Source organism: Nothobranchius furzeri, chromosome 9 (genome assembly GCF_043380555.1).
Source record: "Nothobranchius furzeri strain GRZ-AD chromosome 9, NfurGRZ-RIMD1, whole genome shotgun sequence".
Classification (NCBI taxonomy): Eukaryota; Metazoa; Chordata; class Actinopteri; order Cyprinodontiformes; family Nothobranchiidae; genus Nothobranchius; species Nothobranchius furzeri.
The window spans coordinates 55786254-55807078 of NC_091749.1; the positions used below are offsets into that span (position 1 = coordinate 55786254).

The window sequence follows — 20825 nt, forward strand, 5'->3', positions numbered from 1 at the left end:
AGACCCCAAGATACTTAAACCAGGACCTCATCCCTGACGTGGAAAAGGCATTCTACCCTTTTCTGACTCAAGACCATGGTCTTGGATTTAGAGGAGCTTTTTCTCATCCCAGCTGCTTCACACTAAGCTACGGACCGCCCCAGCAAAAGCTGGAGATCACGTTCTGATAAAGTCAACAGGACCACATCATCAGCAAAAAGCAGACCCGATCCTCAGGCCACCAAAAAAGATCCCCTCAACACCTTGGCTGTGCCTAGAAATCCTGTCCATATAAGTTATGAAAAAGTACTTTTTATTCATCCATTATTTTATTATCCATCCATCTTTCTGATTTGACACCTTTTAGTTATGCTTTCATAAGCAAAGAACATAAATCTAATTTGTGAGTTTCTGATTGGCCGATCACCAATTAAGCAAATTATCCTCAATATTTACTGATTCTTATCAGCAGATCACCTTTTGGTGCATCTCTAAGTAAATCTAACGTCCAACAGCACTGAGCTGCTGACTGAAAAACTATCTGTTCAGCTCAGATGAGTAAAATGATTATTATTAGCTTCTTCCTCTCATCCTATATTAGTAATGTGGAAGTAACTTCACATAGAAAAGGATGTAACATACTCAGCATCACATGTATCAATTAATATAAATCTTATACGGTGTAAAAATATGTTTCTACCACCTGAAGCTGCTTGCCCATGCAACAGACATGTGTGGCAAGAATGAAGTACATCGTGGAAGTCCACTGCTGTCACTGGCTGTGATGATGTCATAGATGGCACGAGGGAGGAGTACAGAGGGTGGACGGCTCAATCCTCGCGCCCATGAGCAATGCGGATGAGGAGAGGAGGCTTGTGGAGAGGAGGAAGCAGAGGATGCAGATTTGGAACGAGTTTGTGCTTGGGTAGGAAGCTGCTGCTGGGAAGCTGATTGAGGGTGAGATTGAGAACTTGTTTGTGATAATAGCTGACTTTGGGGCTGCGGTTTGACCTGGGGGTCACTTTGAGCTTGAGGTTGATTTTGGTGGTGAGGTGTAGTTTGAAGATTTGAAAACAACTGGGATGAGGGCTGAGGCTGATCATGATTCTGTGGCTTTGGTGGAGGCTGTCTGGCATCCAAGTTTCCTTTCTGGCCATTCTGAGAGTTGGTGCTTGGAGCAGCAAGGGGGTCAGCAGCTCTACTGTCAGGACACGCCTGGGGAGGTTGAGTGGAGAATGGAGGAGAGTTTCCTGGAAAAACCCACAGGATGTGTCTAAAATAAAAAAGCTTTAATAAATACGTATAAATCCATGTTAGGTTTTACTCTACCATTGTCATGTCCCTCCTCCTCCTCATTGTCAGTGCTGCTGAGTTTTTCAGCATCACTTTCAACCACTTCACTTCCTGATCCAGGATTATGTGGTGGTCTCGTCTCTGCCTTGACTAGATAAGCAGCCAATCCCAGCTCCTGTTCCAGGGTCGTACGCTGCAGGTAGGAGCAGCTTATCACCCGATGATCACAATACTTTAGAGACCTTTAAAAAAAATACGTATCACAGTTTTTCATTAAAATGTTTGAGAAAATATTTTGTCTTTTTCTCAAGAACACACGAACGAACCTGGGCAATGATTCTCCAAGTGGGTCGGCTCCAGACAGAATCAGGATGCAAGGGAGGGCCTCCAGCTCCAAGTATGTAAGTGGGACCCAATTAGAATCCTGGATCTTCAGCCATTTCTGAGGAACAAAGACACAAAAGCAAAATCACTATTTTCTCAGTAAATTATTTTTTCCCTAAATTTAGAGACATTATCCATCCATCCATCTTCTGAACCCGCTTGTCCACGCGGGGGGTGGGGGGGGTGTCTATCTCCAGCAGTCAACGGGCAACTAGGCGGGGTACACCCTGGACAGAGAGCCAGTCCATCGTAGGGCAACACAGAGACACACAGGACAAACAACCATGCACACACACACACACTCACACCTAAGGACAATTTAGACAGACCAATCAGCCTAACAGTCATGTTTTTGGACTGTGGGAGGAAGCCGGAGTACCCGGAGAGAACCCACGCATGCACAGGGAGAACATGCAAACTCCATGCAGAAAGATCCCAGGCCGGGAATCGAACCCAGGACCTTCTCATTGCAAGGCAACAGCTCTAACCACTAAGTCACTGCGCAGTGCCTTAAGGTTCGTTTATGCTTGACGCGTCCGCGAGGTCCGCACGGCCACGCGGACGGTTGGACGCGGAAAAACATGGCGGACCGGCAAGAACTAGTATGGCAGAAGTCTGTAAATACAGACATTTGTATGATTCAGCTCTCAAAGATCGCCGTGATCAACAAGTTGTTAATAATTCTTGGAGAGAAACAGCTCGCACTTCAGAAAAGACGAGGACGCTGTTAAAAATGCTGCAATGCCATGTTGTAAACAGTAATTTCTACTTCTACTATGGTGTAGTGTTGGATGCGTGCCGTAGAGCTCCATGCTGCCCCGTTCAGTTTGGGAGAATATTGGCTCACCGCAGAGACAAGCCGCATGAACCATAAACGCTGCGAGTTGTGAAGCGCGTTCCAGCCGCGAGCCGCATCGCCAAGTGGAAAGTGAATGCGTCAAGCATAAACCAAGCTTTAGAGACATTATTTCAATTCAACTTAAGTTGAACATTATCAGTGAACTGATGAACTGAGCAACCCACATACTAAGCCAGCATGTAGTGACAGTGGAGAGGAAAACTCCCTTTTAACAGGAAGAAGAAACCTCCAGAGGATCCTGGCTCAGTATAATCTGTCTCCACTCACTAGGGGTTTGAGAAGACAGAGCAGATACACACACACACACACACACACACACACACACACACACACACACACACACACACACACACACACACACACGCACGCACGTACGCACGCACGCACGCACGCACACACACACTCAACAATCACTACTAACCTACCTTGATCTGATCAGTGAAAGTCTGTCCAATAGTCAGAGCTTGGCTGGGACTCCCCAGAATGATCTCAAAACTCCCCTCCAGCCCCAGCTGCTTCCTGACTCTGGACAGCCGTCGGTGAGCCCAAGCTGCTAAAGCCAGAGAAGGAATCCGCAAGAGAATCATGTGACCGTGGTGGGAAGGACACTGCTGGGCAGGAGTTAGCAGGGACTGTACAACCTCCATGGTCTCAACAGAGGTGTGTTTGTGTAGACTGGGACAGCTGCTGATTTTTCCAGATGCAGCCATCAGAGCTATACAGTAGTGTTGGATCAGGACCGTTGTCCGGATCACAGAACTGTGCAGCTTTGGAAACCTGAAAACAAAAATTAGAACGACTGAGTAGAGTTCCAGCTGCATTTATGGTATAGTTTAAAATTTTTGGATGGTTTTTAGATCATCACGACTACTCTAGGTTGGTGCAGCACCTCTCTTCAAGGGTAGATGCCATGCTTTCAAAAGAGGAATCATAACGCATCAGTGGCAGGCTGCTTCCAGAGCGAGTCATCTCCAAGAGCTCTGACAAACCGAAGTGCCGAGTCCTCTCGTGATACAGGTCCACATCCTGCACACAGAAGCACTCAAGTTCAGACACCTGAGTCTGCAGATACAGATCAACGTTTGCACGCCGCTATAAAAGATGTTTATCACAACTCAGAGCTCAGACTTACGTTACTGAACGCAGACGGCCAGTGTATCTCATTGTAGGGGCTGATTCGAGTGCGCTGAGTCTGAAGGGCGAAGGGGAACGAGGTGACATGTAGAATCAAGATGTTTGTGGCTTCTATCACCTGCTGTGAGTTTAACAGTTTATCAACCAGACCCACACCACTGTCTGCACTGCAGCAGGATGAGCTGAGAGGAAGGAAACAGAGCCACAGAGGCAAAGTCAATATGTTTGTTGATTATGGTGAAAAGACAAATAAAACAACAACAATTGTTAAACCTGCAAACATCCCAGTGGGCATGATCATGAACCAGGATGTGGAGAGTGTAGGAATTGCTCTGCGCTTCCTGGATGAGTTTGTCAACCCGTGCCCGAGCACTCTGGTCCATCTTAACCACGTAACGCTCAGCGTCCTGATGAGACGTGCAGTCCTGGTCCGTACTCCCAAGGTCCTGAAGGACACCTGATAAACACAAAGGCATAAAGAGTGGTTAACGTTAAAACAGATCAAGTAGTGAAGATACATCTTAATTCTAAAAAAGTTGCGCAGAATAGGGATAGACCAATAATGAACTGATATTTAGCAATTTTTTATATATTGCATCGGCCAATATTCCTCCTTTAAAGAGCACATTTAAAGGTTGAATATGTAAGAATTCTACAGTAATCAAAAAACAGTCAGGTTCTGGTTCTAATGTCTCAATCATGTTGGAAGGAAAGTTACCAGCCAGCTAAGTGCCCTAGTGGTAGAGTGTCCGCCCTGAGACTGGGAAATCAGGGTTCAAATCCTGGTTGGGTCATACCAAAATCTTTGAAAAAATGGGACCCAATACCTCCCTGACACTCAGCATTACAGGGCTGGATTGGGGGTTTGTGGGCTGATCATGACCTTTACATATCAATATCGACAATAGAAAAACCCATTTTGGTCGGTTTATAGAAGTAAGTACAGTAACAGGTAGAACTTCATGATTCATGTCACCAACCAGAGTTCCAGAGTTGGAAAACAGTCTGTTGAAACGTGACCTCCGAGGGTGGGACCAGGATGAGGAAGTTGACCCTGTTAAAGGAGCCAAGGTCAAGGTTCTGTGTGCTGGAATCTGCTATGGCACAAACGTGGGAAAGCAGCTTTCTGGCTACTGCCAGCTGGATGGGACGGACCTCGCGCCATTCTACCCTATATTCTGAAAATAAACATTCCCACGTTTAGATTCTGAAAATAAGTCTGAGAGAATTCAGACACTGATTTTCTTCTTACCTGAACAAGAGTCTTTGGGGCTTGAGGTGGTGACTTTAGGGCTGGATGTGTCCTTTGGACTGTGCGTTTCTTTCTGGTTCTGTGAAGTCGTAACATTCCTGTCCTCAGCTAAGTCCTGACTGCTGGACGAGGGAGATGGCTCGCTGTTGTCCACACTGAAACTATCCAGGAGGGTGTCCATATTACCATCTGAGAACCAGAAAACCACACTTGTGTTAGTTAAATCTGACTAAAACGCACATTAGCAGTCCACATGCTGTCATGCATACCTTGGCCGAGAGAACTGCAGTAATGGACGAGCTCCTGTGCAGCTCCTGAGTAAATCTGGTGGCTGATTTCTTTCAGTCCCTCACTGGGAGAAAACATGCTTTCCGATAAAGCACGGCACTGGTGTTTACCTGCGGCACGGCGCACAGATGAATCGCATCAGAATCGGTCTCAGACCTCAAACATCACTGCAGACTCGCTGTGACCTCCCACCTGTTACCACCACACATGACTGTGTCTCCTGTCCTGGTGAAGTGACGATAATGACGACATAGTTTGTGTTTTCAAGCCTTCCTTCCATCAGCCTGCTAAACACTTGCTGAAGGCCTTGAGCCAACGACTTGACTTCTTCCCCCATCACTACCACTCTCTCCCCAGAGGAGGATGCAGCGAGCTGGGCGAGCCAAGGGAGCTGACTGGGGGTCGGGGGTTGTTGGTTAGGAGGTAAAGAGAGATGCTGGGGGAGCCCGGGTAAAACAGAAGGGACCTGGAAACATTCAAAAATACTGATGAATTCTTGAGTTTTGGGATAGATTTTTTTTTCTTGTCTCATCTGACCTCTATGCCATAGAGCCTCCCTTGAGTTGCTGCTGTTTGAGACTGCTGAAACTGTCTGATCTCACTGAGGTGGGATTCCCTCCATGACCTCATTAAAATCTGCTCCAAGTCCTCAATCAGGGGCACCTGCTCAGGGCCTGCAGGGCAAAAATAAAACACATTTCCTCATTGATTTGATACACACCACAGCAGTTTAAGAGAACGCGTCTGGAATGTATCAAGATGAGAGTCAAAGTAAAGGATAAAATTTGTTAAATTAAACCCAGCACACTAGTTTTACAGGAGCACATTTTTGCACTGACCCAGCTGAACCAGGTAGTAAACTGTAAGCAGAATCTGCATCTCAGTGGAGAGAGGCTGAACGGGTGATGGTCCATAATGCTGGTAGACTCTGGGAAGAGCCTGTGAGCTCAGGTAACAACTCTGGAGCAGAGAACTGACGAGAACATCACTGATGTTGCCAGTCAGCTGACAAAGCGGGCCGTGACCTGTGTGGATAATAAACAGTGGTTAAAAATACAGAGGTGGAGTTAGAAAAGATCAGGTCATAAAAATACTGAAACAACAACCTCAATCTAGCTTATTGAGATGAGAAAAAGCTTCTTCAGTCAGGGTTTAGGGAAGCCCGGTGTAAGACTTTATAAAACCTTTTTTAAGGCCACTGATAAAATTAAAGAGCTTACTTGGAATAGAAAAGAGGTGTGAAGATAATTGCTCAGCAGGGGATGCAGTACCACTAAATCTACACCACCATGGCTCACGTGCCCACTAGCTAAAGCTGCTAATTTACATACATGAAAGAAGCACACACACACACACACACACACACACACACGCACACACACACACGCACACACACACCCGCACGCACACACACGCACGCACGCACACACACACACACACACACACACACACACACACACACACACACACACACACACACACACACACACACACACACACACACACACACACACACACACACACACACACACGCACACACACACACACACAGGTGGTTTCTCTTTACATGGTCTTATCCTAAAGCAGATTCCCAAATAAAATAAAGCACTCTTGTGTTTTTGGGTCTGATGCATTTTTAAGACTTTTGGACTTTTTGAAGACTCTGGATTTAAAGATTGTTGTAATTTTTAAGGATTTTTAAGGTCTTAATTATGGAAAATCTAAACTTTTAAGGTTTTTGAAGACCTTTTGTAGACCAGCAAAAACACAGTTTAATTACTGAATAAAACTATTAAAATTTGAACCATAACAATTGGGAAACAGTTTGCATGTCATAAAAAACAGGAGAAAAAAATAAGATGTCTATGTGAAAAGAAAAAAAATGCAGACATTTAAAATAAAATTGATGACATCAGATATTAAAGGAGATAAATTGTTGTGGTAAAATTAATAAAACGTGAAGTCACAGGAACGCCCCTAACAATCTGCTGGCTCATGATTTCAGCTCAAAAACATCCTTTTCCTTATTAGCTTGACTCTGTCACAGCTGCAATACTAAAAGGAAAACAAGTAAATGATAGTCTAACCTTTAAATACGACAGGTTGCAGTTTGCAGGTGTGCAGCAGCCGATCAGGCACTGTTACGGACAGTTCTGGGAGAGAAAGTGGGATTGAGGACCCCCGCGTTGAACTCTGCAGGAATGCAGTTTCTTAACAAGTAGATGAGAACGGAAAAGCATTTATTTATGTAGACAATCTTATTTTATGTGTGTTTCTGGTCCTGTTCGTACCTGGTCTGGCTCCGGTGGTGATGTGAGAAGACACTGATGGTGTTGCTAGGGCTGATGACGATGGAGGAGACTTTACCATGCTCTCCGTCACACTGCTGGCTGCTGATTCAGGAGACCAGCCTTTGTGTCTCTTTTTAGGGGGAGCAGCATTTGCATGAGGCCCTATTAGATACAAAATACAAATATATTTAGATCCTGACTGGATTTGCAGAAGTCGCTGCTGCTGTTTTCAAACTTATTTAATGTGAAGTCCGAGAATCACCGGAGTCCCTTTTCTCATCCAAATCCCCAACAGATCAACACTAAAATGGGTGTTAGGGAGTTTTGAAGATACTGTGATGCAAAAGAGTTGTATTTTAGTCATGCAGTCATCTCTTCACAAGTATCTGTTAGAATACAGTAATGATGGAGACCCATAAAAGGTCTACTTGTTAAATGGGTAATGAAAAAACCACACCACTGACAGGAAGGAAGCATCTCATTCAAAGAAACAGAAAGAAGAAAAAAGAGCGAGGCGAGACGGGGAGGACATTTTACAGCCCTGGTTTGGTTTATAGAGGAGGCAGACTGAGAGAGCGGGGAGGGGAGGGAGAAGGACGGAGAGGAAGACAGAAGAGAAAAGAGATGTGGAAGTTTACAGCTGGAAGTGTCGGCATGAAGGCCAGGAAAACAAAGCCCACCCCCACCCCCACACACACAATGTGGCTGGGACTGGTGTTACAAAGCACACACACACACACACACACACACACACACACACACACACACACACACACACACACACACACACACACACACACACACACACACACACACACACACACACACACACACACACACACACACACACACACAACCACACACACACACACAAGCCACCAGTTAAAGAGAAAGTAAAGTGATCAAATTCTAATAAACATAAAATAAAAATAGGGATTGTGATCACGACGCCATCACCGACGCAGCCGCCCTGTTGGAGGCGTGTGAGTCCTTACTTGTTACTACTGTAAACAGCGAGCTCAGTCTCGTTCTTGCAGCTTAAATTAATCAATTGTTCATTTGATTGGATAGATTACACAACTCTAGTAAATCTTTGCTGTGTTGTGGGGTGACACGTGATTGCCGGGGGAATAAAGGTGGTAAACAAGCTAACTTGCTTGGAGGCAAAACCCCGGAGACCAAGTATCTAGGAATATGTCATTGCTGCTCTGGTCTTGTGTCTTTTATATGGATCAAAAACATTTTTAATGCAGATTTTGTCCACATACCGGTCCTCATCGTCTTTATATAACATATCCCTGTGCATTTCGCATCCTTTTTGAGATTTTCTATTGTTGTTTAACACTTTCTTTCACCCAAATCTGCTTCTTCTCTACTTCATGGTTTGTTTACACTCGTCAAGCTCCCAACATATCCCAGAATGCTATATGTAATCACGTGTGATCACAAGCCCTATAGCCTAAAATTTGATGTTCCATTTTGCATGCAGCTATTTTCTTTTCTTTACTGAGACTTTACTTGCTACCCTAATTTTTGCTTGTGAGTTTACTTTCCAAAGGAAAAGGACAGCAGTAGCTCAGGAGGTGGAGCGGGCTGTCCAGTAATCGGAGGGCTGTGGGATAGATCCTGGCTCCCGGCAAAGAATGCTGCTGTTGTGTCTTCGGGCAAGACACTTAACCTGCCTTGCCTGAGGTGGTCAGAGGGACTGATAGCGCCGGTGTTCGGCAGCTCGCCTCTGTCAGTGAGCCCCAGGGCGGCTGTGGCTACATTGTAGCTCATCACCACCAGCGTGTGAATGTGTGTGTGAAAGGATGAATTATACACTGTAGTGTAGAGAGCTTTGGAGTCCTCTGACTCTAAAAGGCGATATACAAGTGCGGGCCATTTGTCATTATTCTTACTTCTACCCTAAATATTCGTCTACTTATAAGTTAAAGTTAAAGTCCCATTAGTTGTCACACACACTGATGTGTGTGCGAAATTTGTTCTCCGCATTTGACCCATCCCCTGGGGGAACGGTGAGCTGCAGACACAGCCGCGCTCGGGAACCATTTGGTTTAACCCCCCAATCCAACCCCTTAATGCTGAGTGTCAAGCAGGGAGGCATTGGGTCCCATTTTTTTTCAGTCTTTGGTATGACCCGACCAGGAAACGAACCCTGATCTCCCAGTCTCAGGGCGGACACTCTACCACAAAGACAAGAAGTGGATTGCTACAAATTTCTTAAAGACCAAGTTCACTCATTCTTTCAACACATTTGTAGTGGTCTCTAGTATAAATGAATGCATTGCGAGTCGATCTCTGTGGGGAAAAAAAGCTCTGGCGCCCCTGTTTCAGGAATTAGAAGTTAGCCAGAGGAGTAGGAAGCAGGAGACATCAGGATTTGGAGTCTTATTTCCTGATATTCTGACATCTCACCTCTTATTGGCTAACAGCAACGGGACTCTAGCACTGATTCTGTTTGCTTTGCTATATTGATGTTTTATCTCCACAGATAACACGAGCCGGAAGGAGTTCTGCTGTGTGGTGGAGTTGCTAATGCTAATGGTTAGCTTCTACTAGCTTAGACACGCTCTGCTCTCTCCTACACACTAAATCAACAACATCCTTTCCCGTCACGAGCCAAGATGGGTGAGTCAATAAATGCTAATTTGACAATGTGACAGGACATCTGGCTTTTCTAATCCGAGAGTTTTCTCATCTATTTTCTATCGGCGGCTGATGCAGTAAGCAGAAATAGAAGCCTGTTTTCACGTTTAGCCTGTATGCTAACTTGGTCCGTAACGTGTAAATAACAGTCCTATAAGGTTCGATCCCTTTGATTTGGACTTTAAGTTCAGATAAAGAGTGGAAACATTTCAGCTAAAAGCCAACTCAAACATAAACACTGATGATGTTCAGCTGAGTTAAATAACTAAAACATCACCTGCATAGATGTAAATAAAATAAAGTACCCATCTGTCACATAATGTTATATTAGTACCCTTCTTCATCGGAAAGATATGATGTATTAAATATAGGCAGACTTTTTTACCTGTGGCTGAGGGTCTCCCAGGTCCTGACTGGTTTAAAGATGGCCGAGAAATGGAGGGAACAGCATGGCTGCCGTTTATCACCATGTGGGGGATGTCGGCTGCTTGAGGCTCCACATGTGATCCTTAAAAATGACCAGACAAGAAGCTAAAGGTTTAGTAGAAGCATAAATGATTGTGTATCTTTATGGGTATTAATCCATATTCTCCTCCCCAGCGCTTAAAAAAATGATTACCTCCCCTTCTTTAAACTTAACTTCTTTTCATTTTAAGATTTAACCACATTTTTTCTTCAAGGCAAAACTAAACACCAAGACAGCAGAACAAGTTTCTGAAAGAACTCATACGTTTCAGGTTCAGTAAGATTATTGTTAGTTGAACCTGGGTAGCTGCTCGGTGTGTGTGATGGGTGAGCCACTGCGGGGTTTGGTGGCTGTTCTTCTGATGTCAGCTGACCTTCCACCAGGCTGGACCTTATCTGTCTCATCCTGCCATCTGAGAGACACAACAAACGTGTCATCCATCAACTCTCTGAAGAACTAAAGAAATATTCAGACGAGATCAAAAAGATGAGTCGCTGAACAAACATGGCAGCAAATCATCAAAGTCGATTGTCCTTTAGAGAAAGTTGCTGCAAGCTCTGCGTCATCCTCTTATCTGCTGAGGTGTTTGCTGCTTCCTGCTCACTTGTCAATGTACTGGATACAATTTGGGAATGAGTTGGACACAAAAGCAGTGACTAAAGAGGCTTGTCAGCTTTACCTTAACCCCATGGTTTCCAGACCAACATATAAATCTCACCTCCTTCATATTTTAAATCATGATAGCAAACCTCTGGCAATACGTCTCCTGCTGCTGAGTCCAAGTCTGAATAGCGACTGTGGAAAAAGTCCAAACTAAATGGTTTTGGAATACTCAGACTCCCAGTAGCAGAGATGGAAAACAGGAAACGACTGGTACGGAAAGAATTTCAGAATGATTACGTGTGTTTCATCTGCAGCACTGACAACGTCCGTCCATCTTTTTCTTATTTAACACCACAGCAAACATTTGGAACAAGATGATGTTTTGTTCTTGTGACCTATGACTCAAAAATGACCTACGAGCACCGGGTTCATCTCAATTTGGTTTGGAGTTCACAGTAAGCTCAACAGCAGACTATCTTACATTTGCTATCTCAAACCACAGGGTTAATACAGAAAATCTAAACAGAGTCAACCGGGTACAAATATATCTCATTAAGACAACACATTATCTGGAGAGGTAAAGTCCATTAGCGCAGCTCTTTTCACCGAGTGAACCTGTGACCTCCAGGTTGTGGCCCCTGTGTAAACTCTGCATTCTCACCTTTCAACCCTTCGTGAGGTGATACTACTAAGTTAGACCTTTAGGCTTTTTGTAGAAAAAAAAGACAACATTCCTGTCATCCTACTCTGGTCTGTTGGGTAAAAATTGCATTAAAAAAAGATTATTTGAGTTTTATCAGTGTGAAAAAAAATCTTATAGTACAGATTTATTTCGTATTTTTAAAAATTTTGTTTTACAAGTGAAAAATTAGAATGTGGTGCAAGAATCCATTTAATCTTAGACTGAGAGACCATCTAAAGCTGATTAGAATGGGACACTTTGAGTTTAGAATATTGAACCTTTTCACAATATTCTAACTGTCTGAGATTCTGAATTGAGGGTTTTTATAAGCTGTAAGCCGTAATCGTCACAGTCATAACAAATAAAGGCTTGAAAAATCAGGCTTTGTGTGTAATGAGTCTGTCTTGTGTTTTAGTTTCACCTTTTAAATAGAATTACAGAAAATAAACAAATGTTTGCACCATATTCAAATTTGTTTTGTTCGAATTGTAAAAGCAGGTGTAGGATTCTGTACCTGATCAATCTAAAATTGAATGCAGACAAACTACACCATCATGGCCCTCTAAGGCTGCCAACTGCCTTTTTCCTGTTTCCCTGCACCTAGACACCTGTTGGTGATTAGCATGCATCTGATGATCTTAAGGAGCTGTTACCTGTAAAGGTAACTAAATCACGGGATTAGCCCTGAACTAGACAGTTTGCTTTGGAGCTGACAACGTTCCAGGGAAAGCAGCAGTTTTATCCCTCACCGTTTCCCCTCCAGCAGATGGGAGCGCCTCTAACCAGGACTCCCTGGTTGTTTTGGTACAGGTGATACTTTAGGTGCTTCTGCTTTTTAGGCTGGGTGCTGAGCTTCAGGTTGATGTGGTTGGAGAACTCTGTGAAATATCGGAAACCTTTCTCTCCGCAGCCCATACAATTTCCTGAAAAGCCTGGAAAGATGCAGAGAAAATGGATGCTCGTCAGAGTTGTGTGCCTCTCAAACACCACAACTATACTGAGGTGCAAATGGACAAACACTTTTGCAGAAAGAAAAGTTGACTTTTTCACATTAAAGACAAATATTTTCTGTGTTAGTCTCCCGCCTCACCAAGCAAAGCATTACGATCCCGGTCATCTGGCAGGAAGCGACGGTCTACAGCACACACCAGGAGGTTCTCAGGCAGGGTGGGGGACTTCACACCAACTAACATGAATCCAGGAGGAACGTCCAGGGGCTCGGACGCAAGCGTGGACAAACGCACATCCTTCCCAGCCTGACAAAACCCTGAATTTCACAGAACATTTTCATAAAGAATTTGAAAGCTGAAACTTTCACATTTGGATGCATTTTGCTATCAACAGATGTATTCATGCCATCTGTGGTGCAGCATCCATCAGGCGGTGGCTTCATCTGGTAGGGTATCGGAGGGCTGTTGGATTCTGAGCAGTCATCATCGTCCTCATCATCATTCAGTGTACGGCCTGTTGGAGAGGAATTTGAGAGCACAACGTTTTGACCTGGATTCAAAAGAAATCCGAGATAATCATCGTTTCAAAATCCTTAAGCCCACCGTCTTGTGTCAGAGACTGTTCTGTCTCCAGATACAGCTGTGTGAAGACTGGTCGAGGCACGATGGTGTTTGACCTCAGTGATGCCTCTATGGAGTTATGCAGAACCTCCTCGAAGCGCGTGGTCCGCAGCTGGCCCGCGTACGAGTTCCCCATTGGTGTCCTATGAAAATAGTAATCATAAGGCACATTTTTAGTTTCAGTCCTTTTGTGAATAAATGAAAATGTGCTGTAGTGCTAAAAGAAACAGTAAACAGAGAAACAGAACGTTTTTTTCCATTATGATTTAACACTGCAGGAGCATTAGAAAATTAAAATAAAAAGGAAAAAATGACAAAAACACTGCTAATATAGAGAGATTTGGGGCAAAAGACAACACAAAAAAGCAAAAACAAGAAAACTATAAATAATTATGTATCAAAAACTAAGAAATTATTCTGTCTCCTGCATTTTGAAATCTTCTGGCTTGAAGATTTAATGTGTTACAGACTCTCTCTCTCTCTCTCTCACACACACACACACACACACACACACACACACACACACACACACACACACACACACACACACACACACACACACACACACACACACACACACACACACACACACACACACACACACACACACACACACACACACTTTGTGCAAAAACAAAGTGGAATTCAGGAGCACTTCTCACACACACACTCCAGCTGTGGCTAGTGCAGTGTGGCACTTGTCCAACCAACGCAACATAAAATCAGCTGCACTGACAGAGTCAGGGCACTCTGACCTGGACTCAACTCCCTCCCCCTGTTATTCTAGTTTTCCTTCAAGTGCTTCTCTCCAAGTTTGCTTCTCTCCCTTGTCTGGTTCCTGGCTGCTGTTAAACGGGTCAAAACAAAACGTAACAAAAACAAAGGTTTTCTAGAGGGACGATACACCCAATAACCTCTAGAGCAAACAAATTAGTTCAGAAAGCAAACAAAAACAAGAGATAGATGACTGTAAACAACATCAACACACACACACACACACACACACACACACACACACACACACACAATAAACCATGCATAACGGACTAAAAAAGCCTGGTAGCAAGACGCTGAGCAGGAAGTGACTCGAAGGTTAGGTTGATGAAACAGTCTTTATGCAGATTAACCCTAACAGACAACGATTTATTAAGTGTTTCTGTTTTCATTATGATCCTGTGTGATGCACAATCTATCTGTATCAACATCGATATCGGTCGATGTTAGGCATTATGTAACATATCTGTCCCATAAGTAAAGCTGCGCTGATACTAACAACAGACGTCTTTTTCCATTGTTTTGCTCTTTGTTTATCTGTTTCAGAGGGCGAGAGGGTGATAAGGCGTAATTGTTTAGTCATGTGACAGTGACTGTAAACATCTCAGAAGCAAAAATGTGTGTGGTGTTTACTTAGCCAGTGTGAGTCTTTGAGGTGAGCAGAGTAAATCAACTAAAATGCTGCTTGAAATGACCAAATTCAAAGATCCTTAGAGCCACACACTGTTCTTGCAGAAAATAATAAAACTAAAATATAAAAATAATGAAATCTGCTTTAGCTGGCTTGATAAATCACTGCTGACACCACCGAGAGTTGAATCCATGCCAGCACATGGCAAAATGAGACAAAAGGAAGACACTTAAACCACTAGACTGGCAAGGCCAATACAACAGCACATTGGAACCGTTTCAGTTCTGGTTATCAAATCATCAGGCTGATAAAAATAACTCATAATTAAGATAAATGAAATCTCAATTATGCCATTGGTAATATCTCATCATATACTGTCCCTACCTTTGCTCTCAAAGGTATAAAATAGGATTATATGGAACCTTTAATGTAATATTATTGTAGCACGATTTAAGTTCAACTATACTTGGCTGTGTAAGAGCCTAATTGTATGATTTTGGTTTTAACTGTTGTACAGTGTTTGTTCGAAATAAACGTTTGATTAGAATATATATATATATATATTTAGAATATATATATATATATATATATATATGTATAGGTAAATATCGGTTATCGAAAGCAACAGCGATATAATAATAATCATCATCATCAAACTTATATAGTGCTTGTTTAGGACACTCAAAGACGCTTTCATGCACTCTCACATTCACACACTTTTGGTGATGGTAAGCTACTTTGTAGTCATGGGCACCCTGGGGCGATCTGACAGAGGCGAGGCTGCCATTTGGTGCCGTCAGCCCCTCTGACCACCACCAACACAGGGAAGTTGGGTGAAGTGTCTTGCCCAAGGACACAACAGCAGAGTACCCCTGGCGGGAGCTGGAATCGAACCAATGACCCTCCGATCATGAGACAACCTGCTCTACCACCTGAGCTACTGCTGCCCCATCGATATTAACATCGGATACATTTTTACATTGGTGCATCCCTGGTTATTGCATATTTCAACTAGCAAAAGACGGCGTAGCAAGTGTTAAACCATATTTAAACAATTAGATCATGTGATTTTTAAAATAGTGTGATTTTGTGATGTAAATGGTTTGATGTCACCACAAAGTTACACTGTCAATACGCACAACACAAAATGTAAAAGATGAGAAAGGCTAATTAATTTCACTGATAAGTATTGGTATCTGACAGCTGCAAATGCAGGTAAAATCTCCTTTAATATTATCTTTTGCTTTAACATCATTAATATGATCTAATTTTTTGCTCAGCTCTGACATGCTGATGCAGAATTTGCGTGATTTAATTCTTTTTAAACATCAATAACAACAACAACAACAAAAATTGTGATTTCACCTGGCATTTCTGCATCACTATACAGTAGTTTAAATAACCACTAAACAATGGTGTGGTCACAGACTGGGAGAAAAATCAGATATGGGTGATTCTCTGAATTTTGTGCTCTTTCGGTGCCCACAAAATACATTTTAAACCAAAAAATTGAAAGATCTTTGCATTAGACACACAAACATATTTTAGAAACTGTTTTTAAACGTTTTATGACTTGGTTATCTACATGTTTTTGTCGGTTTTTAAATGGTTTTATTTTTTATGTTCATTTCTGCTGTGCAGCGCTTTGTTTGGTCCTTGGGCCATGTGAAGGCGTTATATAAATAAATAAAGTTTAGCAGTAGTAGTAGTTGGTTTACTTTTCAGTAACTAAAAACCCCAGAGTGCATCGAATTTAGAGAATCACACGTTTATTTTGGCAATATAATTTTGTGAATCACCCCGGTGATGTATACACTGTACAACCAAGCTGCAAATGAATAAATAAAATCAACAGATAACATGTCAGTTAAAAAGGTGATGATAACTAATACTAAACTGTTATAGTCTGACAGCTGCCAGTAGAAATGATTGCGGTAGCGCTCCTTCCTACACTGAGTATAGGAGTCCACTGTTGAACACGAATACGGCATTCACGGACAACCCCCTAAAAAATTATTCTTTTTAGATTAAACTAAAATCAAATTTACATAAAATGCACACATTTTCTATTTTGCATTTACAGACAGAGAATTCATCTCAACACGATCAGAAAGTGGCACCAGCTCCAGATGCAGCCGGTCAGGTTCAGTTATTCTTGGCTCTCAGCTAAATGCTGCTCCTCACCTTCTGCCTCCACCCTTTCATATGTAAAAAAGCAGCGCAGACTTTTAGGGCCTAGCACCACCTTGCAGAGAGACAAAGGGTGATGGGAGACAAAAAGCCCCGTCATAACACAATCAGCGCTGACGGGAAGCAATCACACCTTCTACCAAACAGCATGCAGAACTTTTTTTTTTCTTTTTCACAGCCAGAAACAACTCAGACGGAGAAGGGAAAAGGAAAAGTGCTCTCCACTTGTTCTTGTTTTAATCATCAGTTATTGCATGTTGAAAAATGTATTTCCTTCAAATATCCAAGAGATTAATTAATTACAACGAAACACCAATATAACAGATGATATACCATCTAGTTATCAACACACAAATAAGTCATACTGAACTCATTTTTCCGCGTCTGACATCTTTTTTTCTGAGGTAATGTTAAACCCAAAGGTGTTGCTGATAAAACCCAGAAGACCAGCCAGGCACCAAAGGACAGCACGCAGTAGATATGACAGAAATCATCTAGAAGTACAACTTTTAGGAGAGCCTTTTCTTCTTCTCCTCCCAGCACACCTTTAAGTGGGCCGGTAAACAACAGTACGCAGCACCGCCACTTCTAATCTTGACCTCTCAGCGTACTGGACCTTTTTTTTCTGAGCACCGGTTGTGTTTAGTTAAAATCTCAGAGATTTCTGAAATACATATAAACATCAGCCATCGATACACAGAACATGCACTCCACGAGGGGCTTCATTTTGCACAAAAGGATGCAATCTTTCCAAATGTGTAAAGGATGTGCATCACTGCCACGAGGCACCCCCTTCATACGGCACTATCCCCCCAGGCAAGAGGAGAGAAAAAAACGAGACAAGTTTACCCACGCTGGGCATTTTTTCGGAATCACTGACAGCACACAACAACTGACCAACCAGTGACCAAAGTGCCCTCAGGCAGGAGGATCTATGGGGGTGGATAGATGGCATCCAAATAGAAATATTGATCACAAGCACAAGAACAAAAAGAGAAGTGTCAGCTCGGCCTGGGAGCTAGAGGGTTCTGCACAGTATCTTAGCTGTTCCTAGAATAGTACTTTTCTGGACTGAGATGTCTGATGTTTATCCTAGGATCTGCTTTAGCCACTCCTTTAGCTTGGGGGTTACTATGGCCCGATGACCACGGAGACCACCAATGCCCCCTAGCAGAATCCTCTACTGCGTGCAGAGCTGTGCAGCAGCAAGTACGTGAACAAAGACACAGCCTGCTGCCTGCACCGATGCGAGGCTAAAATAACAATTTACATATTTGTTAACATAGCTGTTAAAAAAGCACATGGCCAACCCTCATCTAAGGTATCTGGGATCGGGAATTGGCTCTTTGAGGGAAGCTGGGCTCATGTGGAAGGCAATAACTTTACAGGAAGTCCAGAGAAATTCCTCATGAGAATCCACAAAGAAGTTTGTATGAAGATAAAATGTAAAACGGATCATCTTTTATTCGTAACACAATACAAAGACCCAAGTTACTGACATGTGCATAATGGTGAATAGTTTTACTAAACATCTCCCTGAGCTCTGTATGAAACCGACCATCACTGCAAAGTTAATTTTGTCTATTGAGAAAGTTTTCCTTAAGCCAGCTTCTTGTTCAGAAGAGACAAATATTACCCAGAAGTTTCACTCAAATTCTGTGGATAGCCCTGGCCGAACTCCAAGGACTGCAACAACTGAAAATTCTTTCTCATCTATAAAAGTAGAATCTGCTCCAAGTAAGGAGAACAGTTTCAAACTATTCCTTACAGAGCCTATTGGGTCATTTGTTAATGTTGCTGTTTAAACGGGATGTGTTCAGCCTGCCCCTACGGACTCTCAGACCATGCACCGGCTCTTTGAGGAAATCTTGGCTGATGTGGAAGGTCTTCATATCAATTTTACAGGAAGCACAAAGAAACTCCTCATGCAAATATTCCAAAATGTTTGCAAGAAAGTTGAATGTACAAAAGATTTACTTCTCGTGGTAATGGAGGATGAGACAGTAGATACCCAAATCATTGCAAGCAACCATTATTTTTGTATTTAAGTAAGATCTTACCAACAGATGGCCATTAGGGTCAAAAATCCTTGGGAGTGCAACCTCCAGCAAAATAACAAGAACATCAGATTCCCTTTCATCACTTGAAATTAATGAAGAGGTAAATGTGTAAAAGAACAACATTTATTAATGCTGAAAGTTTTGTAACCTTTTGTTACAAATCAGTAAATGCATTCTGTCCTCACGGGCTTCCATAGAAGGAAACAGGGCATCCAATATGGCGTCGCCCATGTGTTTTAGACCCCATTTTTATGGTTATATTCTATGAAACCGCCAATATTTTTCAACAACTGGGTATCTTTTAATTAATTTACATTAATATTTCAATGGATATTTCCAGGTAATAATGGTAAAAACTACACATTGTCACTTTAATTGTGAAATGTTTTAGGAAGTAACTCCAAGAACCTTACCATCACTGCAAGGTTAGTTTCATCTATTAGTAAAGTGTTTTCCAAGGCCACCCCTAGTTCAGAGGAGAGAGATCTGACTCAAAAGTCCAGATCAATGCATCACAAAGTTGCACATTGAGTACAGAAAGACCATGAGGTAATACAAGGTCCAGTGTGTGCCCATGCTCCTGTGGGTAACACAGAAACAGACTGCACAAGGTTAAACATCTCAATGAGTTCCAGAAAATCTTTAGCTGTAGGTGTTTCAGCGCAGCACACAGGAATGTTAAAATCACCCACAATCAGTACTCGAGACCTACCTGTCTGTCTTTTTATCTTACCCTACCCCTTTATATCTCTAGTTTCTATTTATATATTATGATCATATTAGGTGCGTTTTTACTGTCGGAACTTCAGGATAAATCTACAGGAACTTCCCGACATACATGTGTCTCCACTTGACCGGGCTGGCTGAACGGCCGTTTTCTGGGCTATTTTAAGGAACTTTCGGAGTACCTGATCAGAGGGAGGTACGCGGAATGGCCCGGTGGAGTGGCTTGGTGGAACTTTAGGTTAGCTCATGCTGATTGGTTGTTATGTCTGTAGGAAATTACATCAGCAGACATTGTCCAAAACAACTGGCAGTAGTAAAATTAGAAGAGTAGCTTGTGAAGCAGAATGGAAGGGAAAGGAAATAAACACCAGCCGTTACTAAACTCCAGACACCGGAAATCACAGCAGAATTCCCCACAACAACATACTTCACGGGGCTGTTACTTTGACGAAGACACCAGCGGGTGTCGAAACGTTAGTCTTTTTTGTGCTCGCACCTATTAAATCTTTTGTCACTTTGAGTGCTCCAGCCTTCTTTTTGCTTTTTTGCATAATTCACAGGGCTTTTGTGTCTCACAGAACACCGTAAAAAATTTAGCTTCTTCATTTTACATCATGCAGCTGCTCTCATCCTCTGAATGGATAAAATGTTGATGTACGTACTTGGACAGAGTAAAACTTTTTATGTTACTGTGGATGCTTTTGTCAGGTCAGTGGAAGTGGAACAGCATAAGATGACCTTGTTCACTTTGCATCTGTGTGTATCTGCAAAAGGCTCTCTCCATTGTTTATTTTTGCTTCTTATGGCCAAAACCTACATAGCATTTCATGATACTGTAATTTTGACTCAAAACACCCAATTTCACCTATTCTACTTCAAGCATTGCCTCCCACCTCCCCCTTCTTTCCTCTCTCCTTAACGTGGAAGTGGGAGATCCTTTTGTGTCCCCCCCCCCCCCCCTTCTTTTTCTGCCCCTCTTTCACCCTGGGGAGA

At 42.8% G+C, this 20825-nt stretch overlaps 1 protein-coding gene across 1 annotated transcript in view; it reads right to left on the minus strand.

The window, feature by feature from the left end:
• greb1 (growth regulating estrogen receptor binding 1) overlaps positions 1-20825 on the minus strand; it is a 40333-nt gene that overhangs the window by 16259 nt on the left and 3249 nt on the right. Inside the window, exons 2-22 of the mRNA XM_015943636.3 lie at positions 13434-13594; positions 13237-13344; positions 12971-13147; positions 12630-12812; positions 10894-11007; positions 10515-10637; positions 7481-7642; positions 7277-7399; positions 6029-6214; positions 5727-5863; positions 5382-5655; positions 5171-5299; positions 4902-5090; positions 4630-4827; positions 3923-4106; positions 3648-3831; positions 3405-3541; positions 2941-3292; positions 1599-1714; positions 1309-1514; positions 683-1229 (exon numbers count right to left, since the gene is read on the minus strand). Coding sequence (XP_015799122.3) covers positions 683-1229; positions 1309-1514; positions 1599-1714; positions 2941-3292; positions 3405-3541; positions 3648-3831; positions 3923-4106; positions 4630-4827; positions 4902-5090; positions 5171-5299; positions 5382-5655; positions 5727-5863; positions 6029-6214; positions 7277-7399; positions 7481-7642; positions 10515-10637; positions 10894-11007; positions 12630-12812; positions 12971-13147; positions 13237-13344; positions 13434-13587 — 3983 coding nt within the window. The 5' untranslated portion in view covers positions 13588-13594. The remainder of the gene's footprint in view (positions 1-682; positions 1230-1308; positions 1515-1598; positions 1715-2940; positions 3293-3404; positions 3542-3647; positions 3832-3922; positions 4107-4629; positions 4828-4901; positions 5091-5170; positions 5300-5381; positions 5656-5726; positions 5864-6028; positions 6215-7276; positions 7400-7480; positions 7643-10514; positions 10638-10893; positions 11008-12629; positions 12813-12970; positions 13148-13236; positions 13345-13433; positions 13595-20825) is intronic.